Genomic DNA, 24,172 nt, shown 5'->3' on the forward strand with positions numbered 1-24,172 from the left:
CAAGTTGTCGGATCTAATTTAATTGTGGGCGAGTGATATGAAAATTTCGATAGGAAATTATTTTAAATGAAAATTTTTAAAGGAAGTACCCCATTTGGGAGAAATAGATTGATCGAGCGAACTGGGCGTGCAGTGAAATTGACGACAAATCGAAAAGGAAATTTATATCGTTTTTATTTCCGGTAAAGTGGTGTGTGTTTTATTAGATAATATTTATCAGTGAAATGTATTAATTGGTTTTGAATAAATTTACTTATAACTCGCCTAACTTTTTCACCGCCTAGTAATAGTAATAGTTAGACTAAAAGGGATAAAGCCAAGGATTATAATACTTTTTTGCCGCATATAAAATCACGGTCTTGAGGAGGGCTTGTTACAAGAAAGGCCGGGTAATAGATGTAAGTTGTTTCTGCCTCATAGACTATTCTTATGATTGTTTTATATGATAGAGTGGCTCACCGAACTGGTAGGGTGCCTGATGGTAAGCGATCACAACGTTTAAGATATAGAAGATACATAAAGTATTGACGACGATATATGAATTGACTGGGAAGTAGCATTGTTTTTATTATGTTATTATTTCGTCAATCTTCAGCGGTGGTGTGGAGCGTTCCCCATGCGAGCCGGCCCAATTCGTGCTGAAACTCCCTCGACTCTCACGATTTTTAATTTGTCTTACAGAAACAACATAATCGATGCAATGCTATTCATTTATACTTGTAAAAGGACCTCAACTTCTGGTGAAGTTTAACCTCCCAAAACATCGTAGTAATTAATTAAAAGCAAAACCATTAATGACGACCCTCTATTTACACAATCACAATAAAACTATATGCTATAATACATCGCATAGGAATTTTATTTTCATTCGGTTTTGGAGATGACTTATAAGCACATAATTTTTGGATACATAAATGTTGTTTATTGTTATTTATAAATATTCGTATATATAATCGTTGCATCATATGCGTAGATAGTATGCTATTGCTCATGACTTACGATAAGCTAAATTGTTACAATTAGACACGGATGTGTTACTCACCTTTAGGAATTGAACAGAGACGCAATTTAAATAAATATTATAAGCAAATATGCTGAAATAAATATACTTTGTTAGTTATATATGCAGAATAATTCTATGTTATAGAGGACATTGGATATGTCATACTTAGTACCATGATGCCTTCTTGTCACTTACCTGTTGTTGATGAATTAATGTATTTGAAGTTAAGATACATACCTGTAACAAAAATACATGTTTAATTAGTATTAACTTCACTTTTCGTTTATAAGAACATTTTCATATCAAAATTTGATGTCTATTATAAAACATCTATGCATATGTACCTATCTATGATTATTGTCAATAAATAATAAGAAAAGTTAAATGAAACGCTTAAATGTTTCGCTTGAATGAAGAGTGAACTTACTTATTTCAAGATAATTACATTAAAAAACTAGAACGAGCAGACAATACAGAATTATTCTCGTAATGAATACAAGCAGATTTCGTAAAAATCTAACAAACAAAGAATAGTGTTATTTTTAGATCAAATTAACGCACATTATGAGTGCGCGCGCATCTCCCGAGCGTGACTCACGCCGTGCGGCGCTGTGATCGGCTTTTTTGGAAGCTGCGCGGACGAAGACAATTCCTTATGAATTCAACGCTGTTATTTAATAAGAACGTACCGCGCGGTATCGCGGATTTGTTTCCATCTAAGTCGTATAAATCGCGCAGTGAAATCGGTTAATAGATATAATTTATACGTCACGGTCATAAATCGCTCATCGCCTCGCTCGTTGCTCCGTCACACCGCATCTCGAACATAAGCCACGTCATCGTACGAACATTTTCCACTACTCCGACTGTATTTTGTTGGTTTTTCCCATTAAACTTACATTCTTTTAGCCTACTTAGCTTGAGCCCGCGACTAACGACCGATTTAATTTATGGATAAGCAAAATAACTAGTAATTTAACTGCACTCCGCTCTGGCGGAATACATTCTAGTGTAATTGCATCGATATTGTAATTATATTATTATAAATAATAAATAAGTACATAAATTGCGCGCGTACAATAATCACTTGGTTTGATTTAAGCTTGGATAGCGGGAGGTCGGACTTTCTTTATAAAATCTAGTATTAACTGCAGTGGGCTGAAGATATTTTTAGGGACCTTAACTCTAAGGATTCCAGGATTTGTAGATTAAAAAGAAATAAAATTTATTTTAATAACAGTTATGTTTGTTAGTCATCTATAACATTTACTTTATGTATTTTTATATCTCCGATATCAACAGTTACCAAAAATCCTTAGTTCTAAAGACACCTCAAAGCGCTTACAGCCAATCCACACTCCTTTACACCAAATTAAATATAATCGTGTTAATACATCGTTAAAAATTAACCACCAAGTTTGTTCATAACAGGAATTATAGACTCGATAGTTCACCTTACGAGCGAGCGAGTTGCAATCGAAAGAACAAAGTGCCATTAACGTCATTAAAAAGGTGCAAAATTATACACGTACACACAGAAACAACAACAAAAAGAGTTTTCGAAGCTATATTTTATTCCGTTAATGTTATAAAATATATGGCGGATGCGGCCATTATTTATACTTTAATACATACCTTCGAGACACGTTTGGTAGGGAATTATTTCACTACGCAACCGTTCCTATAAGTCAAGTTTGCTTGAAACACTTAATTACTAAAAGGGATAAACTATACTATAAAAATAAATGGTTATTGCCTAACTACAATGTTAAGTTTTTCATGGTTTACATATAAGTGAAACAATTATGGCTACTCAAGTAATTTTATGAAATTATTATTCAAACGGTACTCGTGAACCGCATTGGCATAATAATGAAGGAATGGATGAAACTCGCCACACTGCGTACTTTCCAGAGTTGAAAGTACGATGCTTATGTCTAGAAACGTCTTAATTTTTAATAAAGTGTACCGGCTAGATTCGTTGATTCTTCACGAAAAAAACAATTAACTTGTGATTTAAATATCAAGAAATAACAGGAAACACGTCTTTGTGCCGATTGTCGGAGGAATGAAATTTTTATTATTACAATAAGAACGAATTACGGAAATTTTCAAGGATGCGTGTTAATTAATAAATAGACGGCTGTATACACCATTGTTTGTGTATGCTAACATCGAAGAATGTTTTTATGAAAGTTGTATTATCACTTAGCTGGAAGTCTAGCTGTGATAAAAAATCAATCGGAACGTATAAAAGCGAGATTTAATTAAATTTAAAAGGAACAAAAAAAGGTGTGTGTGCGATTCACACTCGATAGAAGTGAAACTTAAGTAAATCGACAAAAGAATTAATAAAATAGTATGTATATTTCTGTCTCATTCTTTGCCGGCTTCATTCTACACATTTTTGTATTAGTGTCTCTTACCTGTCGTTTTTCCGTTGCATCAGGTTTGAAATCACAACGATTCTAAAGAAGTTTCACTTCAAAAACGCAGTTGGCTCTTAGTTCTGCTAATATATATTCAAGCAATTGATTTGGATTTTTTTTCCATATGTCCCTTAAGAAAATAATAACCTATTAATTTAAAGCGAGTGTATGCATTAGTAACGTTACACAATGTACTGTGTGATTCCTGATGCGAGGCGTGGGAGGCATCGACGTTACAGGTAGCTTTTAGAAACGTGATTCAAAACTCTAAAAAGGGACTCTATCACCTGGAACTGCTGTTCAAGTCACATGTCGTAGGTGGGTTCTTGCTTTACTGACTATATTGTGATATATTTTTATCAAGCATCCCATAGGAAAAATGCAGTTTACTAGTTCATGAAGATATAAATATATGTGTAACGTGGCATGTAATTTAATACACGTCTAGCATTATAATGAAGTATTTGTATATTGCATAAAACCTTTTTAACACTGGCATTTAAGAAAATCAATAAGAAATAAAAGTGATGTTTAAATAAGAGTTAATTTAATCAATTTACGTAATTCCATCATAAATCCGTTCCACTTTTTCCCATCAAATAGTATCTTTTACTGAGGCGACGTATAAAAAGCGAGTATAGAACATGCAAGAGCAAGTTAACAATTATTTATATTCCATCCATCCGTTGGTTCGTCACGCATCGTTGCAGCCCACATAATTGGTCAATAATTATGTCACTAAGCGAAGCCCTAGATAGGCTATTAGTCCATATAACCAGATCTCTATTACATTTAATTATTTTGTGTCACAATAATCACAGGTCACGGTGGGTTGTACTGCGTTTGTTATGGTCCAGTGATCGTTAGGCCTAACATATCATTCATCATATAAAACAATGCAAATGCAATTACATATATTTTCTAACTAGGTTTGTTTGTATCTGATTTTTACGGTACAATATGAAGAGAACGCAACGATAGTAACGATTGATCATATTTTATTGTTTTTACTAGACATGACTTGATAATATTTTCGAAAATGCGATCTGTATGATGTAACTTTTATTCTGATAATCAATTTTGTACGAGTAAGAGATACTTGCTTTATTTTATTTTATCCATAGACAAATATTTTTAACAAATCTTTATGTATATAGGTATATACGAAAGTACATAAGAAATAAACATTTAATGTCAATGTTTTTCACCGTTAACTCACTAATTTACTAAAATCGTTGCGTAGAATTTCGCAACAAATTTATATCGATGTAAAACAACAAAGACAATTGAAAACAATTCAATGGCGGGTGATTATTATTATATAGAACAACAAACATATTCATCGCTTGATCATTTTCATTACGATATATAAAAACAATTGTACAATCCGAATCGGTTCTTGGAGAAGTAAAAATCATTTTACTATTAAAATAGTCACATTCTTTCCTTCCAATCTCGAGGTTTAGAGAGTATTTCATTTTATTTGATCAATTAATACAATCCAGCTTTTAACTGAATGACAATGGATTGTTTGCGAACTGTTTAAAATAGTTTTCATTGTAAACTATTGAATTTTATTTGTTGCAAGGTTCTATCATGTGGTGTTAATTAAACCACTTGATTTTGAAGAACTAATGATTTTGATCGTTAGATTTGCCTCCGAGTGGATTAACGGTGATTAAATTAATTAGAGAAACTCATGTTAAAAAAAAAACAGTTATTAATGTTAAAATCTCAAAAAAATCGTCCCGAGCGAAGCTGTTGCGGCTAGCTGGTGGTTGTATAAAAATGTTACGCGTGTTCATTTCGACTATAGTAATATCACACATATAAATATATATCTAGTATTAGATATGGATAGGTATATAATGTCTAAACTATATTCCATATTAATACGTACATACATACACGTGACGTTTTTGAAATTAAAGCTTTAATAATATCATAATTCCTAGTTCATAGTTCGTACCTATGGCATGCGTAGAGCGAACGACGTTTCGTGCGTTGGATTGCGTGCCGCCGGCCGCGGCGCGGGTGTTCTAGCCATGATTCTATTGTAGATCTTATCAAAACACGTGTAACTTGTCTTAACTTTTTATGTAAAGCGCTTTACAGACTCGCTACCTTACTTTAATAGCAATTCCACGCTCCTACCTCTACGATTAAAACCTTAATGCGATGCTATTTTTGAAGGCTTGATTGGATGCTTATAACTGTTTACTGAACTGAACTTTATTAGATAGCTTGCAATATGTACAAAAATGTGATAGCGTTGAAAAATAATCCAAATTATCAACATAGCAGATATCACATTATATTTGCACCTCGGCAAAAAAAAATTCAATTTAATGAAGACTTTGAATAAATTAATATTTACATTACACGTAATGTAAATAAGAATACTCGTGCAATTAATTTTAGCATTTTATAGCTTAAATTATCGGCGACTTAACATTTAAATATGAGATGCATTTTCAATAAAAATGGCAAGGCCAATAGTAAACTCTTTCACGCTGCAATTATTGTTCCGTACAATATAAAGTCTTATGGTTCATACTCGTGCAACATAATATATTTTATGTACCAAATGAAAAAAAAACTTTATTGAATATTAACCAAGCTAATGTCTAATAATATATCACGGTATTTGTATCGAACAAATGTGTAAAAAGATGTATATAATGATGTAAAAATCGGTTGCCAAGTAACCATAAATGCTAAAGCTTAAATTGTAAGTCTCAGGCGCTATAATAACAATAAATTAATGCGCGATATTTTAATTACAATAACTGGATTGGAAACATAATCCAACAACATTTATCCTTTTTCTCTTTTCTTTGTATATATTAATTAAGTCGCCTACCTAACTGGTAACTTTCTCATGAATTTTATCCGATATTTAATGAATGCGTTAAGTTTATCGATAATATAATGTTTAGACATTGCAGTTAAGAGTATGGTTTTGATTTAAGATTACTACCATTTCGTAGATATTGTACTGAAATCTGTTTACTTCGAATATTGTTAATGATGAAGCCGCTAGTGGGTGGACTGCCTTAGATCAACAGGTGGAGTCAGATTGGTGGAAGCTTCTCCAACTATGCCCGTTGTATACCTATACAACAATTATCGTCCTTCTTGGGTGACACCTCCGTTTCAATTTACAAAGCTTATTGTTTCTACGGTATAGTACCTAATATGAATATCCGACGTTTACGTTTTTGAAAACTTATTACTGTATTCATTGTTTAAATAAGTCGTTTGTACGCCAATATTTTTGGAAAATTTCCCCGTATACTTCCCGTTTCCGTGGATTCCCAAGATCTATACATTCTTTATCTTGTATTTTTACAACTTTAAATAAACAACAAATAAACCCTCATCAAGATTAAAGCTACATACAGTATACCTTTGCGTTAAAGATACCCTGTTAACGTTGTATATCGGGTAACACCTATCAAATAATCACCCAAACATATCACAACCAAGTATCAAAATGATATCAATAGCCAAGTTGTGCACTCAAAACACGTATGGCCATTATGAATAGTGCATTTCAATTTGATCGCGATGATTATTTGTGATCGGCCTCACTTACCTACAATACTTTGCGGTCGATGTAACAACAACTTTGCGGATCAGCCAATTATATCGCATTGTTGGTTGTATCGCTACATTTGAATATTGGAGTTAGCGCATTAGAGGTAAATTTGTAATTGGGTTATGGGTGCAGCAATGAATGAATGGTCGTATATATCGTTATTTAAATAAAACTATGCGTTAATAATGCTTAATGTTTATTAGATTGTTGGATATTAGGAGCTTCATGTGATAATATGGTAAATGTTTATTGTAAATGAATAGTTTTAGTTATTGAGAATAATGGTAGAGACGTTTCTAGAAGTTTGACGTTGAAAAAATATTTATATATTAACTTAATAGTGAAATCTTAATAACATCTTGCATTTGATAATATAAAATCATTTAAAGATGGTTACCGATTTCAGTTACTTTATTATTTATTTATTTAGGTAATAATTTTAAAATGTTTATAGTGTATGTCAGTTATCTAATGGAGTTCTCTTTACGATTCAAAAGAATTGGCAGCAGACTAAATATTTTATCGACGCCCATGCATTGATTAATAAAAATTGTTTATTTTTATTTAACAAGTTTTCGGAACATTAATAGGATATAAACAAACATATGGACACGCTTTGAAAGAGTAGTTGAGTAAGGCTCTTTAGCATATACTATGACCTACATGATAATATATCTAAATGATCACTTTCATAAAAAAAATATCAAAATTGTTCACTCTTTATATGTAATCGGTTTTGATTTGAAGCAGATAAAAATAAATAATTATTTATTTATTCTCTTATTCTATTTCTCTGTATGTTAAGTTACCGGTTTAATAGTAAAAAACTGGATAAGCAGATTTATACTTGGCACATGATCTAGGAATAGATCGGAGCCAATCAACACTTATCAATACAGTATCAATAATAATGTATCTACATCAGAAATTATGAATTCAGTACTTGGTCAAATACAATTATGATATCTTCTCTTTATTTTATTACATTATTTTTACACTTTTTATGTACAGCATCGCGTGATTCAGTGACGTTTAATTTTCTCAAAAATTGTTATGATTCTTCTATTTCTCTTTTGATAATTAATAAAGTAGTACCTAGTCCCTCCAGACCATATTGTTTACTGACAAAGTGTGTGGAATCAAGTAGCTTATAGTTACGTATACGTATGCCCGCATACAGGTTAACTTTCTGAGCTGATACCCGCAAATTAGCTATCTAACCAGCGAAGCTCTTGGACCATTGATGCAACGATTATATTTTTTACATTATACGATTTTTATTAACTGCTAAAAAATAGCAAAATCTATACTTATTGTTAGTTGTACGTTTTTCTTTTTCAGGCGATTATCTAGATCGATAAGGAGGCGTGATCGAATTTGTTTCTACCTGCATAACGTATGTAAATAATACGATCTCATTTCATAAGTTTATTATATTTTTAAAGGCGGCGATGCGCACAAAGCGTTAAGATAAGATTAAACACCAAAATGATAATTATCTTGTGTTTAACAATGATAATTCTATGCTTAATACTCTAGCCTTGGTATTCAAACAATACGGAAAATTTCAAAAGAAAATATATAGCATACCATTACACGTTTTAGTTGTAGTGAAATAATTATTTCCATTATTGCTTAGTATCGATTAAAACCGATTTCTTTTCGCTTACGTCAAATAGGTCTTAAAAACACTTTCGGTATTTTCTTTAGGACATTTTTAGGAATCTTAGCCGCATCCATGGATACTATTGTAAAGTTCTTGGACACAATAAACAAGAGTCGAAAATCTATTTATGCCTGACGTGGGTATCACTTAATTCATCTAGGTTAGTTTTTTTAAGATCGCCGGGATTACATTATATCCTTACGTACTCTGCATAAAAGCAAGTGAGACGATTTAGTTGATTCTATCTCTGAGTAAGATTAAAAATAATCTAGGAGATATTTTATTTATCTACCAAACTGATTGTTTTGAAACTTAACTCTTTAATACTTATTTACTAATTAAACTGAAACGTACCTATTACCTACATTTATACGAAACTGTCGATTCATTAAAAAGCAAATTCAAAAAATATATAAATCGAGACTATTTGCATGGAAAAAGCTTTTATCTATTCTCTGGAACTAAACAAGAAGTATTCGCTATCTTCCCTTCAATATAAAATTCCTCCTTTGTAAAGTATATTAAAACTTATGAAACTCGGTACTGTTTTCTATTCTTCGAATAAACAATAAATAACGTTATTCTGTCGGTTCTTTCACTGTTTATGTAAACAAATCCTTTGCAAAGGATTGTTGTGTCCTCACTGAACCCTAGAAACATAATTAGCTATATTAAAATGTTGATTTAGTTGCGGGTGAATTGTTTAGATATTTATTAGTAGCAATATAAGTATGCATACGGCTATGTTAGTTTTTTATATAATTGTGTATAGTTATACCCATAATGATTTAATAAACATCAAGAAACACAGTCTCATATTCTTACAACTATATTAAATCTGAAGTGAAACTTTAATAAAATACCAAGTTCTGCGTACTTTTGAAAGGATAGAACAAATTTTCTCGATGGTTAATGATCTTGTATGAAGCTGGAATTAATTTTATGAGCCCTCACACAAAATTAACATTTCACTGTGGGAATACCAGCTACTTGGTACCGTCCTTACGGCCATACGAAGTGACGGTTGTTGACACTAGCGGCCAAGAATTGACGTTCAAACAAAACAACCTTAATTCATACGAAATAACACTATCTTGTTATCTCTGTTGTTTTAAATTAAAACTATAAAGAAGATAAGTTGTGTATTTAAGCTTAATAACACGAAAAGCCGGTGTTTGTAATGGGCAAATTGTGAAAGGCGTTAGATAACGGGCGTATCATTGTATTGTGTAATATTGACTTGGCTTGAAGCTTTTTCATTTCACACACGGTTTTTTGTTATTTTCTTTTAATATCTTAAATGTGTCACTAGGTTTAGTTTAACAATACCGCACAATACAAGTGGCTAGCGGTACTGTGTAGACATGATGTGGCGTTCCTACAGTAGACTTATAAGATAATCAAATGAAACGAAAATAAAGTTGGGCAGTAGGTACGTCTTGTATTAAATCTTTATTTTTATTATTTATACCCTCCTAAACTGCTTATATACGTCGGTATTATATGAAATATCACTAGGTATAACGTATTACGATGTTCCGGTTCAACATAATGTGTAATGTGTTCCATATAATCACATATCTTTAGGATTCATTCGTGTATACAGTTCATCTAAGTTAACCACGGAAAAATGCGAGAATTCTGAGAGAGTGCAACGAAGCATAGTACGGTACAGTTACAATAGCGTATTAAATAAGTGGACAATTTATATATTTTCAATGCGTTAACGGCATTTTACATCCATTAGATGAGATACCCGGTATTATAAGCAATACACTCACGATGCCTACCTGGTTATCTACAGACATCCGCGAAACAAATACCTTTGAACTTGAGAGCAGGCGATATTCAGCGAAGTTCCATATTTTGTTCCAGCAGCAGACTTTAAATACATTAATATTGATTGAGTTAAATCGAGTAGCGCACGATCATTGACCGTCGGTGACACTGCGAATCTAAATTTTAGTGGCACAAATCCACCGCATCACTTAGCCATTCATGCGACGCTTGGTAAAAAGTCTTCATTCGTCCAATTTTTCCAATTAGCCCGCAAACGATAGAATTTCAGGAACCGCAACTCGTATCTTTAGAATTCATTAAATATGACTGAGGTAATTGTTGCAGGGGTTGTTTTGTGAAAATAGTAGAACGCGATGTCAATCAGATTTTCTATGTTTAGATTTGGTTAATAGAATGATGCATTTATTGAGGCAAATGAATATTTTCAATATGAATAAAACTAGCGTGGGTAGGTATACTTATACTTTCAATACATTATATTAGTTTACGAAGTTTGCGGCGGGTTCGAATGACGGATTTTTATTAGTTCTGTTTTAAAATTAATTTATAAAGCATTTTTATGATAATAACAACTAAACTTTAAAAAATAACAACATAAACCAACTTTTGAAGGGTAAACTTAATCAGCCGTGTTGAGCACTATTTGTTGTTTGGTGGTAGTACAAAAAATATTTTAAAATATTAGCTTTCACTTCTATCAGCAATACCTATGACTGCTTTGGTCCATTTAATCAAGAGAAAATCTACATAGACGCTACGAGGGAACAACGCTTCGCCTACTCGCAACAGTTTTAAGACAAGTTACACAGACACATCTGAGAACATCAGCACACCAATAATGTAGACCTAACCATAAGAACTTGCACAATATGCCTAACCTGTTAGGCTGAAGTTAGAAAACTCAACCACGTTTCAATTTACATGGCATCTTGTAGGTCGAAAGTTCGAGAGCAAACGCATGAGCAATATCTAAATATTAATTATTCACGTACTGATAATATCGGATACCTATTGATTATATAAAAAAAAACAAAAACAAAAACTGTGAGTGTCACTACTAAAACATATTAAAATATTTAACCAAATAAAACACAATCGCTAAAAAATGCACCAATTACAATTGAAGTATTTATTCTCATCATATTCGTTCACGTAAGATCCACGAGGAAAAGCAACGATCCCAAATATCGACCCCAAAAATCTTCGAGTACACCAAGGATAAATGTCATATATTTAAACAAAAAATTGTATTTTCCAGCCAGTTTATAATTAATATACGTTGTAGAAATATGTAAATATATCGAGCATGAACAATATTAATCTCCACATAAATTAAGTTTCTCAAGCAGCGTGAATTTAATAACACCTCGTTCCAACATATATTTTTTAATTTCATGCGCAAATAAATATTAATTGGCGAATATAATAAATTTTCTGAAACAGATGCAAAACGGCGTGCGCATACATTGGGTGTATTTATTAAACTTTTTACCGAGTCCACAATCAACTTTGGAATTACACACATACGAGTAAATGTTAAATCGATTAGATATAATTTTAGAAAATAAGTAATTGTAAAAACTCACATGCATAAATATGTTTTTATTAAACTGCTAATATATATCGTTATGTCGCCTATACTATTAAAACGGATAGGATTAGAAATTCAATCAGAATCATTTTAGAGCGAGCTGTTCACTTTTAGGTAGGTAGCTATATATAATAAATATAGTGAAGAAATACTGATCGCAGAGAAATAATAATGCTTTCAAAAACTTTAAAACATGTTTAGACGTAATTAGAAATAGAAAGTATAAATAACAACTCGCTGAATTAAACAATCAAGTAGAAATGTATCCAATACCGACCTATTTACAATTATCGAGTGTTTATATTTATGTCTAGATTACGTCATAACTTAGGTCATTAGGGCTTATTCACGAAATCGAAAAATGAATCACAGCGTAACAAATGTTATTAACGTTATCTTTACGAGCAATGAAATTCTATTGTTTAAAACAAACTTCTGTTTGTCCAGCCGATAGCAGCCGGCTGTGGATGCAGGCCGCCTAGGAACCTAATTAGTGTTTGCATTTAATATGCTCTGGCTTTACCTATGTAGATTCTTAAGGACTTAAGACTTTAAATATTATTTAATTTTATATAAAAGAAATTAGAATACCCCCGCCCCATTGTTTCTATAAGTTGGCTAGTATAAAATATAAAGATTACAACCAATTTTCTCGTCAGACGAAGCTATTCGAGACCCCATCCGTGTATATTTGCTTACATTCGGTTAATCTACCCAATTTCATCCCCTACAACTTTTAAACGGCTCAACCAATTTTCATCAAACATTTCTAAGAACACTTGCACATAGTCACCTTTAATACAAACAAAAACTAAATTGAAATCAATCGGGAGTTATGATGCCACGGACAGACTGACACACACGTCAAACTTATAACACCCATCTTTTTGCGTTAGGGGTTAAAAAAGATCCTTCACTTTAAAGAAATCTGTTTACTAATATGGTATCCAAACTTAAAGCTACCATTTATTAAATGAATTAATTATACAGAGTCTTAAATACTGAAAATTAATTTATGAACAACATTCAGTTCTCTAAATGTTTTAAAACTTATTCTAATAACCTCCTATAACTTTTGTTTGTAGGAAAGTTTAATGTATTATTTTGATAGCGTCGAGTCATTGGTCGTTTTAACCTTGTGGGTGCGTTGAGTTCATGTCCTGAAATCAAAGCAGGTTACATAAGCTATTAAAGAACTAATGATCGAACGTGAAACCAAATTTGAATTTCAACAATTCACTTGATGAATTCATATTAAGACAGTACCAGTTATTTGAGACTGGCCAAATTCAGCGATAACCCACAGCGAGCATATGTTAAATATTTTATTTAAAATGCTCGATATACAGGGACGGTGTCAGAAGATATTGCTACACTATCGATACAAATCTCATCAAATTGTAAGATTGCCGGAGATCCAACTTCACCTCGTATAGCGCAATCCCATCTCGTTATTTAATACTTACAGAGGATTTCCACGTTTACCGTATTGGCAATAAAATATACCAAATACTACTATAAGGATCTCTGCCAATATTAATGACGATTATAACGTAATATCCGGTAGCTAGTAGATACTGCCTTTTGTAATGACGATACACATTTTTCAATAGAAATTACGTAGTTCCGTAACTAACTAACTAACTAACTCTGTACCCCGCATTTGCCCGGGTAGTTCTTTATCGTAATTGTGCTGTTGGATAAAACTGAACATGGTGTGCAAATTTTATTAAAATATTATTGATACAATCTATCGCGGATAAGCAATGTGACACGTAATTTTGATATGTTATGTTACTAGCTGACCCGGCAAACGCTTTTCTGCCTTATTCCTATCATTTAGGGTTATAAAAAATAGATGTTGGCTGATTCTCAGATCTACCCGATATGCACACAAAATTTCATTTGAATAGGTCCACCCGTTTCGGAGGAGTAACGTAACTAACATTATGACACGAGAATTTTATATATATCAGATGTTTATTTGAATCTTTTAAATGCTATTGGTATACGCAAATAAAGTACACATTAATTTTTTATTTCGAAATTTTGTTTTAAGATAAATAACAAATGAATCTAAAGATTTAACAAGGATTGATAGAGTAACTAACTATTTACTCATATATCGTCATATTGATTTTACATTTCGATATATTTTTATAAAAAAGACTCATAATACATCTTATCCCACTGTTAGTTGTTACATATACTGAGACAAGTAGTAATACAATTTTTTTTTAAACTAACATATTCGGTCCTCGGTAGGATGGGGAATTACCACTGAAATAACAAAAAGAACAAGAACAACAATAAATTAAATCAACCAATTAATGTGTATAATAAATTTTCGACATTCCGTTGCCTGCCAAAAATTACGCGCTTACGCACGCCACTGCGCCGTTCGACGTTTCCATGGTTTTAACGACATGCGGCGTAATATTAAGATAACACTGAATCAAAAATACATTCTTATTAGTGCATTTATACGTTTGTGTTCGCTATTTGTTGCGTGATTCGACGATATATTCTGCAAACATTCGTATACGAGTCTCGACTCAAAATAGTATTCGCGCATTCGCCTTCCTTTTGATTACGCCCGAAAACCGGCCTTAACAGCAATACTTTATATGTGGTAGTCGAGCACGCTTCGGCACGAATTGGGCCAGCTCGCACCGGGGAAGTACCACACACCCACAGAAGACCGGCGTGAAATAGCATTCTGCTGTGTTTCGTTCGGTGAGTGGGGGAGCCGGAGGCCCATATCCTTTTCCTTACCCTTCTAGTCCTTTCTTTTATTCCTCTCGCCAATCCTTCCTTAATCCCTTCCCAAAAGTCGGCAATCCATTTGTAGAGGCGTAAGGTTTGCAATGTACCTTATGCCTCTATAAATGTTTATGGGCGGTGGTAGCGCGTACCATCAGGCGACCCACCAGCTCCATTGCCGAATGTGACATAAAAAAAAAAAAAAATACTCAAGCCGAATAGCGAGTGAACTGGCTAATCGCGTCGCTATTCGTGCGATTGTATATATATATGTACCATAAGGTCTGCAGCTCGTGAAAATTCATTGTGACTTCTTATTCCTGTCAAAACAAACCCATCGCTTCCCTACAGTGTAATATGACCATAATGTTCCACCTGAAACCGATTCAAACCGTCTTATTGTAGGTCTGCAGTTCATGTCTCATTCATTATCGTCTTTAGTGTTCGTATAAAGCTTTATAGCGATTTTTTAAATAGGATAAAAGTGTAAATTTTTCTCCGGATAATAAATAAAGTATGTATTAATTAATCAAGCAAATAGATGACCACCAAATTTCAATAATTTAGTTTAGCTGATGACAAATGAAATATGAAAATCATTCTATACTAACGAAATATGTTTCAGACTTTGATTCTGTCTAGAAGTTAAGGTTACTTGACCTAACTACATAAATAAAAACAAATCACAATGTGCTTTACGAACTCTGCAACAATAACAGGTTTAGTTGTCCAAGAAGTTAATAATATAACAATTAAGTTTGTAGTCCTAAGTCATTCCTTATTTATATTGATATTTAAACAGTTACATAACCAACTAAATCTTACGTATCCCATTGCAATATCTAACTCTAAATTCAACTGAAATAGACAGAATTTTCCCATGATGATATCATGAGTCATAAATAACAAACTTAAATTGAATATGCCTAGGGTTTCCATTTCTCAATCTCAGACTAGAATGCTGCGTCGAGCGTTCTAAACGAAGCCTCTGAACTTATGTCCCCTCACTCACAACACCTATGGAGTATGTGGGTACCAACAACAATATTTCCTCAGTACGCTTCCTGCGAGGAAAGGATCTAAAGAAAACTATTTAGTACATATGAACCTTAACCGAGTCTAGAGCAATAATATAAAATGTTGTTATCTTTTTATAATATTTTTTTTATACATAATAGTTGAAATATGCGTGCACTACGCACTTCTGCTTGCATTCTGAAACGAAGACGCAATCATCCTATTTTATAATGCATAATTTATATAACTTCAATCACTCAATATGTGATCTATCTGCTTATACATAGTAACAGTTAGTTGTATAACTTATTCTTTGGTACAATTCTCGATCTTTCTATACCATGTTCTAGAAAAGTTAGTCTATACAAATATTAGACATTGGTTACTAAAAATTCAAAAACATCTCAGCGCGTATAGATATGAATAATTGAATTATTCAATCGCATTACGCATGCGTTCGGAAGACTTAATGTAGGTGCTCTAATTCCACCAAACAATTTCACTATTTTCTTACGTCAATACTTTTAATATAAGAGCCAGCGTTGGAATGATGAGTTCTCGTTTGATTTTTTAAATTTTCACACTAGATGCAAGCGAAAGTGCCACTCAAAGGATCTTCTTATTTTACTACATCTTTATACCGCTTCTTGGTATTTGTTTTTCCTACTGCCCTACGTTCAAAGAAGACAAAAGTTAAAAGTAAAACAAGTATAATAAAATGTTTAGTTAAAAAAAACTAAGATCAATAAACTAAATTTTCTTTTATTTGCTCTTATACAGAGTACTGTGTAACTGTGTAACTGTAAGGTTTGATTATTAATTCCTAGTGATCCTAATCAAGATAATAAACTAAAGTTATGCAATATAGAATATTTCATAAGTTTTAGTTTTTTTATTGTCACCAATCCTTAATAAGGGTACAAGGTTTGAATTAAATATGTCACATTTAAAGTAGATTAAAATAAAAGTTTGTTACATACAAACATACAGGTGAAGCCACATCACAGCAATAATCGTAATTAAATTATATTGTAAATGTGTATAAATTATCTGTTATATACAAACTCTTTCATATTTAGAATAATACAGATTATAAAAGGTGTTTACAATTAATGTCATAAAATGAGACTTCACATAACTGTAAGATTACTGACCTAATGAGAATTTCACAGCGCAAAGTCCGCGTCATACGCCATCAAACGGTTGGTGTACTTGCTCATAAAGTTATATTCATTGTTTTTATTTCTTTGACACTATTCCCTCAAAAAGTTAGGCACGTTTGTATTGAATGTATGCTACATTCTCTAAATAAATTTAATTAATTTTCTATAATTCTGCTTCACAATAAAGCATGTAATAATAATGCTCTCAGGATTAATTTTTAAGAGACTTTCTGGAATAAAAATTCGTCTCCGTTTCTATTTGTTAAGCTTCTTTGGTCCATGTGTTCTTAGTTTGGACCTTATGCCCAATATAAATGAGTCATAATAAAATAAAGCTCCGCACAAAATAATATTTTAGTAAAAACAATAGTTCATTAGCAAAGATTTTATATCCGTGAAGCAACACGTGCGTTTCCATTAACGCGGTTAATTAAAATTGTAAGTAAAATAATGTATTAGCTTAGATTAATTTATGCTTATCAATCTCAGTATTTAATATCGTTCTTGTACGATTAATTCTCTCAGTTAACCCGTAACTGATAAGGTTCTTATGTTTTATTGAAATTTATAATGGAAATACTATTGTTTTTATTTAAATTTAATGTGCATTTTAATTGGGTCAGCAATTTATATATTGTTTTAGTTAATTAATGCTTTTTGTTATATGTACCTGACTAACTGTTGTTGACTAGTTGGCCAAATATCCTGCGTGTGTGTCCTTTTACATTTTATTAGAATGTTAGCATATCAGTTTTGCTTTTTGAATTAGTTTTCATTATTTTTTAGCAAGAAGTATCTTTTCAATTCAAAATAAAGAACCAATTTTTCAAATTAATACCTCCATTCATTATGCCTTGCAAATAATTTATTTTATTGCAATAGAAAAAGCATGCAGGCTTTTGTACACAACATTCGTATTTATCTGCTTCAATATTCAATATAAGAATGTATTAATACACGTTCAAAATGTTCAGAAATAAGTTATTTATAATTTATTTTAAATACTTTGAATGTTATTGGCGTTTGCCGTGATTTAATTTGACCATAACAGACAGATTTAGACGGAACTACGTTGTTAGCTGTCTAACTAAACAACAACAAAAAAAATAAAACCCCTCAGTTCAACATTTATTACTCATTGACATATTTTATCTACTATTATACAATCCTTAACAATATTTGTTTTACACAATGTCGTTTATGTGACATTTTAAAACGCGAACAATTAAGTAATTTAAATGTAAATTAATTATTGCAAACAACGTTCAAAGTTAATTAATAATTAAATTATCATGAAATCCAAATGGATTTGCGTCGTTCGTGGCGAAAGGATAAAATATTTACTTATTTACTATATATATACATAAATATATATACTTATTATATATGAAATATTTAATTAAAATGTTTAATTAAATATGTGTATTAATATCTCAGTATTTTTGACACTTTCCGTCACACTTCGACCACCTACGATACACCATAGCGTGGACCTAACGGATAGTGTGCCCTGTATCAACATTCGTATGGGGCCCACAGCACGAGCAACACTTAAAATAACTGGTAAAGGGGCTCCCTTAGCCCAGAGGCCCCCGTACCATTCATACCGCTGATACGGCGGTAGCTGCACCCCTGGACCACACAAACTTTGTACACCTGTTCAAATAAACTCGCACGATTAACATTCAGCTACGATTTTTATATAATAAAGCACATCGATCATGAAACGGTCGAACAAATTACCGCATGTGCAATTAAAAATCAATATTATTAAATTTATGCATAATCCAATTTAGTTTTAATGCTTTTATAAAATTTCATTTTGCTAATCCATTTTGAGCCTTGTCGTAAACCTCCATAGAGCTTAAGAATATAAACGTTTTCAACGCCATGACTGAAAAAAAAAATGACTATTGAAAAAAAGTTTTTATTATAAATGCGACATTCCGCCATTATAACATTAACCAATCTCCGTGTAACATTGTACAAATAATTAATTTTATTGGCGCGACGACATATCGTATTGTATAATCATTCTAATATAATAACGGAGTTCAATCATCAATGCACCAGTAGGTCCACCAAACAAATGCATTTATCAGGTACCAACATAAAATGAACGCCCTAAAATTAAGTCTAGACTAGAAACAAAAGCACATTGTTCGCTACAATTAGCAATACAATCAGCATAGATAAGTTAGTATTCGAAGTACCTATTCGCATGCTTAGGATTCATTCACACTGCTTCTATATTACGTATACGAGAAATCATCCATCCTAAGATTCCACTAGATATCCTACTAATATTATAAATGCGAAAGTTTGTATGGATGTGTGTGTTTGTTGCTCTTTCATGCAAAAACTACTGAACCGATTGCAATGAAACTTGGTACGTAGACAGCTGGACAACTGGAATAACATATAGGCAACTTTTTATCCCGATATTCCTACGGGACACGGACTTACGCGGGTGTAACCGCGGGGCGCAGCTAGTAATTCTATAAAACAATCCTTGTTCTCTTTTAATTTAATAATTATTATACTGTCAAATAAGTGGTAAGCTTCACAAAATTCAGTAAGTGGTTGATAAAAATAGATATCACAAGTCAATAGTCTGTTAAAACAATTCGAAGGAAGCTTCAGAGAATCGTTAGCCCCAGTTCTTAAATGTTGATTCAATGCAGAGGGCCGATTCTAAACAAATAAACGTTCAAATACAAAGATGTGTCTTTGTCACACCTGGCCGTAGTCAGGTATGCGTAAAAGTGACAGAAAATAAGTGTAAGGCAAGCAGCATTCTTGAAGTTTTTTTAATACTGTTTGAATTGATATTTGTTTAGTAAAAAACGTGGCATATTTAAATACGTCGGCATTATTAATTATTGCAACATATTTATAATCTATACTAGAAATATAAAGTTGAATAGATTATTTGTTTGTTATTTTGAACCCGCTAATCTCAAGAACTGCTAAATCTAATTGAAAATTCGATTGTCTTGAATAGCAAGTCCATTTATTTAAAAAGGCGACAAGTCTACACGACATCACGTAAGACGCGAATGAGACCGCGGGTCACAGCTATAGTTAAATCTTAACTTTGGTAAATTATTTACATCAAAAGAATTTAAATAAATATTGATATTTTTATAATATCCCTCAGTGTAAACGCACCTTTAGTCAGAAATTTTAGAACAATGGAATAAATTTTTTAATAATTATCGTTCAAAGGAAATTGCCTATTTCTACTCATTTTACATGCGTATCATCCTACTTTATCTTTGCATACAATTTAAATATATACATATACTATATATACTATATATACTATATATACTACTAATATTATAAATGCGAAAGTTTGTATGGATGTGTGTGTGTTGATTGCTCTTTCACGCAACAACTACTGAACCGATTGCAATGAAATTTGGTACGTAGATAGCTGGTCAACTGGAATAACATATAGGCAAATTTTTATCCCGATATTCCTACGAGATACAGACTTACGCGGGTGAAACCGCGGGGCGCAGCTAGTTATTCATAAGTCGGTAAACTTTATGATAATGTGAGCTTGTACGTTGTAATGTCTGAATCTACGGAACCGATTAAAATTTCTTTTACCAATAGAAAGTCGCTTATCTATGAGTATCACAGACTATATTTTGTTTAATGTTTATCCAGGCTAAGGCAAGGGAAACCGGGACAACAGACAATATGAATTTTTAAATTTATATGTGAATTTTTTAATCTCAAAAACAGTCGTATTTGAAATCTTTTTGATAGCTGTGTACACATTATGCTGTAACAAATTAATTATTAATAAATATGAACCATAAATGAATTGTGCAGTTAATCATTTGAAATAACTGTAAAATATACCTACATCGGCAATAATTTAAAATTTAAATAAAATATTTAAGTATTCCAAATATTGAAATTCCATTACTTCATTCAGGTAGGTGCTTTTATATCTATATCAATTAATAAATTCTTTTTAATGTCGAAATTTATATCACGCGAACGCATTTAAAATTATTTATCTATGTCATTTATAAGACGAAATTTGATAATTACATATCTTACTAGATATTTCCCGCGTAATTTATTATAGAATAATAATGTGTTGCAGGGAAACTCTTAAACTCCCAAGATTTAAAACATTTTCAGAAAGTACTAATGTGTTTTAGATTATTGTAATAAAATAAAAATTATGACCCTTAAGCTTTAATAGTAATCTTTCAAAAAATCACTACATAGTATAAAACAAAGTCGCTTTTTCTGTCCCTATGTATGCATAAATCTTTGAAGGTATGCAACGGATTTTGATGTGATTTTTTTATATATAGAAAGGGGAAGGCGTATGCGTATAATGACATCTATTAAACTATTCCGAATTTAACGCGTGTGAAGCCGCGGACAAGAGCTAGTATTTAATAATATATTCCTCATAATGTTTTATCTACCTACTTATGAAAATCGACATTGAATATTCTATAAATATATATTAAGTATAAAATAAAACCTAATAATCAATTTAGTACTTTACACAAATTATACCATACTAGCGATCCGCCCCGGCTTCGCCCGTGGTACAAATGTAGCCTTTATAATGTACTCTTAGTTTAAGTTCATAGCTATCCAAACGAGACGGGCTTTTTGAAATCGGTCTAGTAGTTCCTAAGGTTAACGCGTTCAAACAAACGAAACTCTTCAGCTGTATATAAATCAAACTTGCTATTAATCAGTACAAAAAATCAAGACAACCGATTATCGTTCATAATTAAACACAAATCGCTAAAAGTTAATAATATTGGAAGTAATAAACCAAGCGAATAAATAATTAATCAGTTATAAAAATACGATAAATGCTTACATGTATTTACATACAATTAAAGCGTATTTTCAATATGCAAAAAAAAAATAATGTAATTGGATCGAAAAAGGAAATCTATAAAAAATGTACTGGAAATAAAAATGTGCTCTTTAAACATACGATTAGCGCAACAAAGTTGAGACCCGCGGACCTACGAATGCCGCTTACGTTATGGATGCGGTTGCCTAATACGGGCCGCCGCGTCTTATTCGGAACCTGACATATCACCTACAAGCATTTGGAAAATTACTTTAAATTATACGTATATATTCGTAGAATTATGTTTTATCAATTTTGATTTTCTATAAGTTCTGATAATGTTACGTTTTGAATGTTTACTCGGATATGTAACATATCGCTAACAGATTATTTTGAATACAAATCCCAATTATTGTTTGATTTTAATATGGTTGAAAACAATTATCTGAAAATGAAATAGATCCGCGGTGCAGACGAAACTGAAGTAAACATTGCGTAAACTATTAACTGGCTACTGAAAACAACAGCGCCTCCATAAAAATACGAGCGAACTTCATTTAACAGTTCCTTGACACTCAGGCCGAGACGATCCCTAGTCTTGCAACAGCTGAACTCTTCGTTACGATTTTATAACCAATATTGGACTGTATTTCGTATGTAATAAGATCCAATATACGATAAAGTTATTATACAATAAATATGCAAACTGAAGTAGCAGTTGCAACAATTAAACTAAGTTAACAAGTTATTACTTGCAACTTAATTTGTATTATTACGTTTACACGCGAACGAAAATAACAGATGATTGTTTTATTAATTATAAATAAATATAACGGGAACAATACATTGTTACGGTTACGAAAGCGAATTATTTATTGCAAAAAAAGAAATACATGCGTAATTATAAGCTAATATCATAATTACTGATCTTTTGCGTAACTTTTATTAATAAAATCAAACTAATAAAAACAAAAGTGGAATCACGAAACGTGCTGGGGCAGCAAAAAAAAAATAAAAATTCATAAGCGAAACAGAGAAAATCGTAAAAGTTTGCAGGGGTGTGTCGCAGCGGGGCGGAGCGAAAACGGCGGGAAAAAGTGAGAGTTGCAAGACGGCGACTCACCCTTTCCTCCTCGCGGATCATCTCGGCGATGCCGGGGCGGATGTCGGCGTCGTCCCCGTGGATGGGCAGCGGCACGGTGACGTCGGGCGGCGGCAGCAGGTCGGCCGGCGTGGCGGGCGACTCGCGCGGGCTGCGCTCGCCGTCCGAGCCGCGCCGCCGCACCTTGGGCGCCGGCGCCGCGCCGCTGTCCTCCTCCACGCCGCGCTTCTGCGGGCCCGGCTCCATCTCGCGCGGCCCGCTCTCCGCGCGCAGCACGGCCTGCTCGCCGTTCACGTCCGTCAGCCCGCGCACCTTCAGCGTCTCCGCCACCTTCAGCAGCCCCGTGATCTGCGCCTGCGACACGTTGATCTCGCCGCGGTACATGAACTCGACCACCGCCTTCAGGTCGCTGTACATTATGTCTCGCAGGATCACGATCGGGTGCTCACTGGGGTTGTCCATGAACAGGCTCTGGAAGTAGGGGCTGCACGCCGACAGCACCACCTTGTGAGCCTTCAGTTTCCTCCCGTCGCAGGCGAGCGTGACGTCCACCAGAGTTTCCGTTTGGAACAGCTGGTCGAAACAACTCGTCAAGTTCGATTGGTAATTGTTCCAACGCAGGCAGAATTGTTGGGGCGAGCCGGGTGGGTCCCGTGTGTCCATAGCCACGGGTTCTTCCTCGGCCGGCATCGCTTCAGTTGGAACAAACTCGCATCTGCAACGGAACGCGAACGATAAGAACGTGCACTACGCAAGCGGCACCGACGACGGCTCGCGAAGCACTGAGCGGCGCGTGTTCGCGGGACGCGCGGGCGGGGGGCGGGGGCGGGGCGGCCGGCAAGCGAATGGCCGCCGCGTGCCGCCTCTCGCCACGCCCCCGCGCCCCGCTCGCCGGTCCCGCGCGCGCCCGCATCGATCGCGAGGCGCCCGCGCAACACGACCGCCGCGACCGCCACGATCAGCGCGACCAGCGCGACCGCCGCGACCGCCTCGACCGCCGTGCGACCACATCGTGCTTTCACTAATTACATTTTACCATTTAGCATCCCCTCAAAGTTTAAACTTATAATACTACGACATCGTAGTTTTTATTTTATTTAATTTGATAATGTTGCACCTCTGTAGTTAAATGGCGTTCACGATTATTTACCATGTACCTGCCTTGCTACGTACACGTGCATATTTTTG

At 33.5% G+C, this 24,172-nt stretch overlaps 1 protein-coding gene across 2 annotated transcripts in view; it reads right to left on the minus strand.

Annotated features, from left to right (window-relative positions):
- The window catches only part of LOC119835394 (protein bric-a-brac 1-like), a 183,568-nt gene extending 159,807 nt beyond the window's left edge, over positions 1 to 23,761 (minus strand). For both annotated transcript variants that reach the window (XM_038360151.1, XM_038360150.1), the window contains exon 1: positions 23,006 to 23,761. In XM_038360151.1, coding sequence (XP_038216079.1) covers positions 23,006 to 23,674 — 669 coding nt within the window. In that variant the 5' untranslated portion in view covers positions 23,675 to 23,761. The remainder of the gene's footprint in view (positions 1 to 23,005) is intronic.
- Positions 23,762 to 24,172: the final 411 nt, after the last annotated feature.

This window comes from Zerene cesonia, chromosome Z (assembly GCF_012273895.1).
Source record: "Zerene cesonia ecotype Mississippi chromosome Z, Zerene_cesonia_1.1, whole genome shotgun sequence".
In the NCBI taxonomy this organism is placed as follows: domain Eukaryota; kingdom Metazoa; phylum Arthropoda; class Insecta; order Lepidoptera; family Pieridae; genus Zerene; species Zerene cesonia.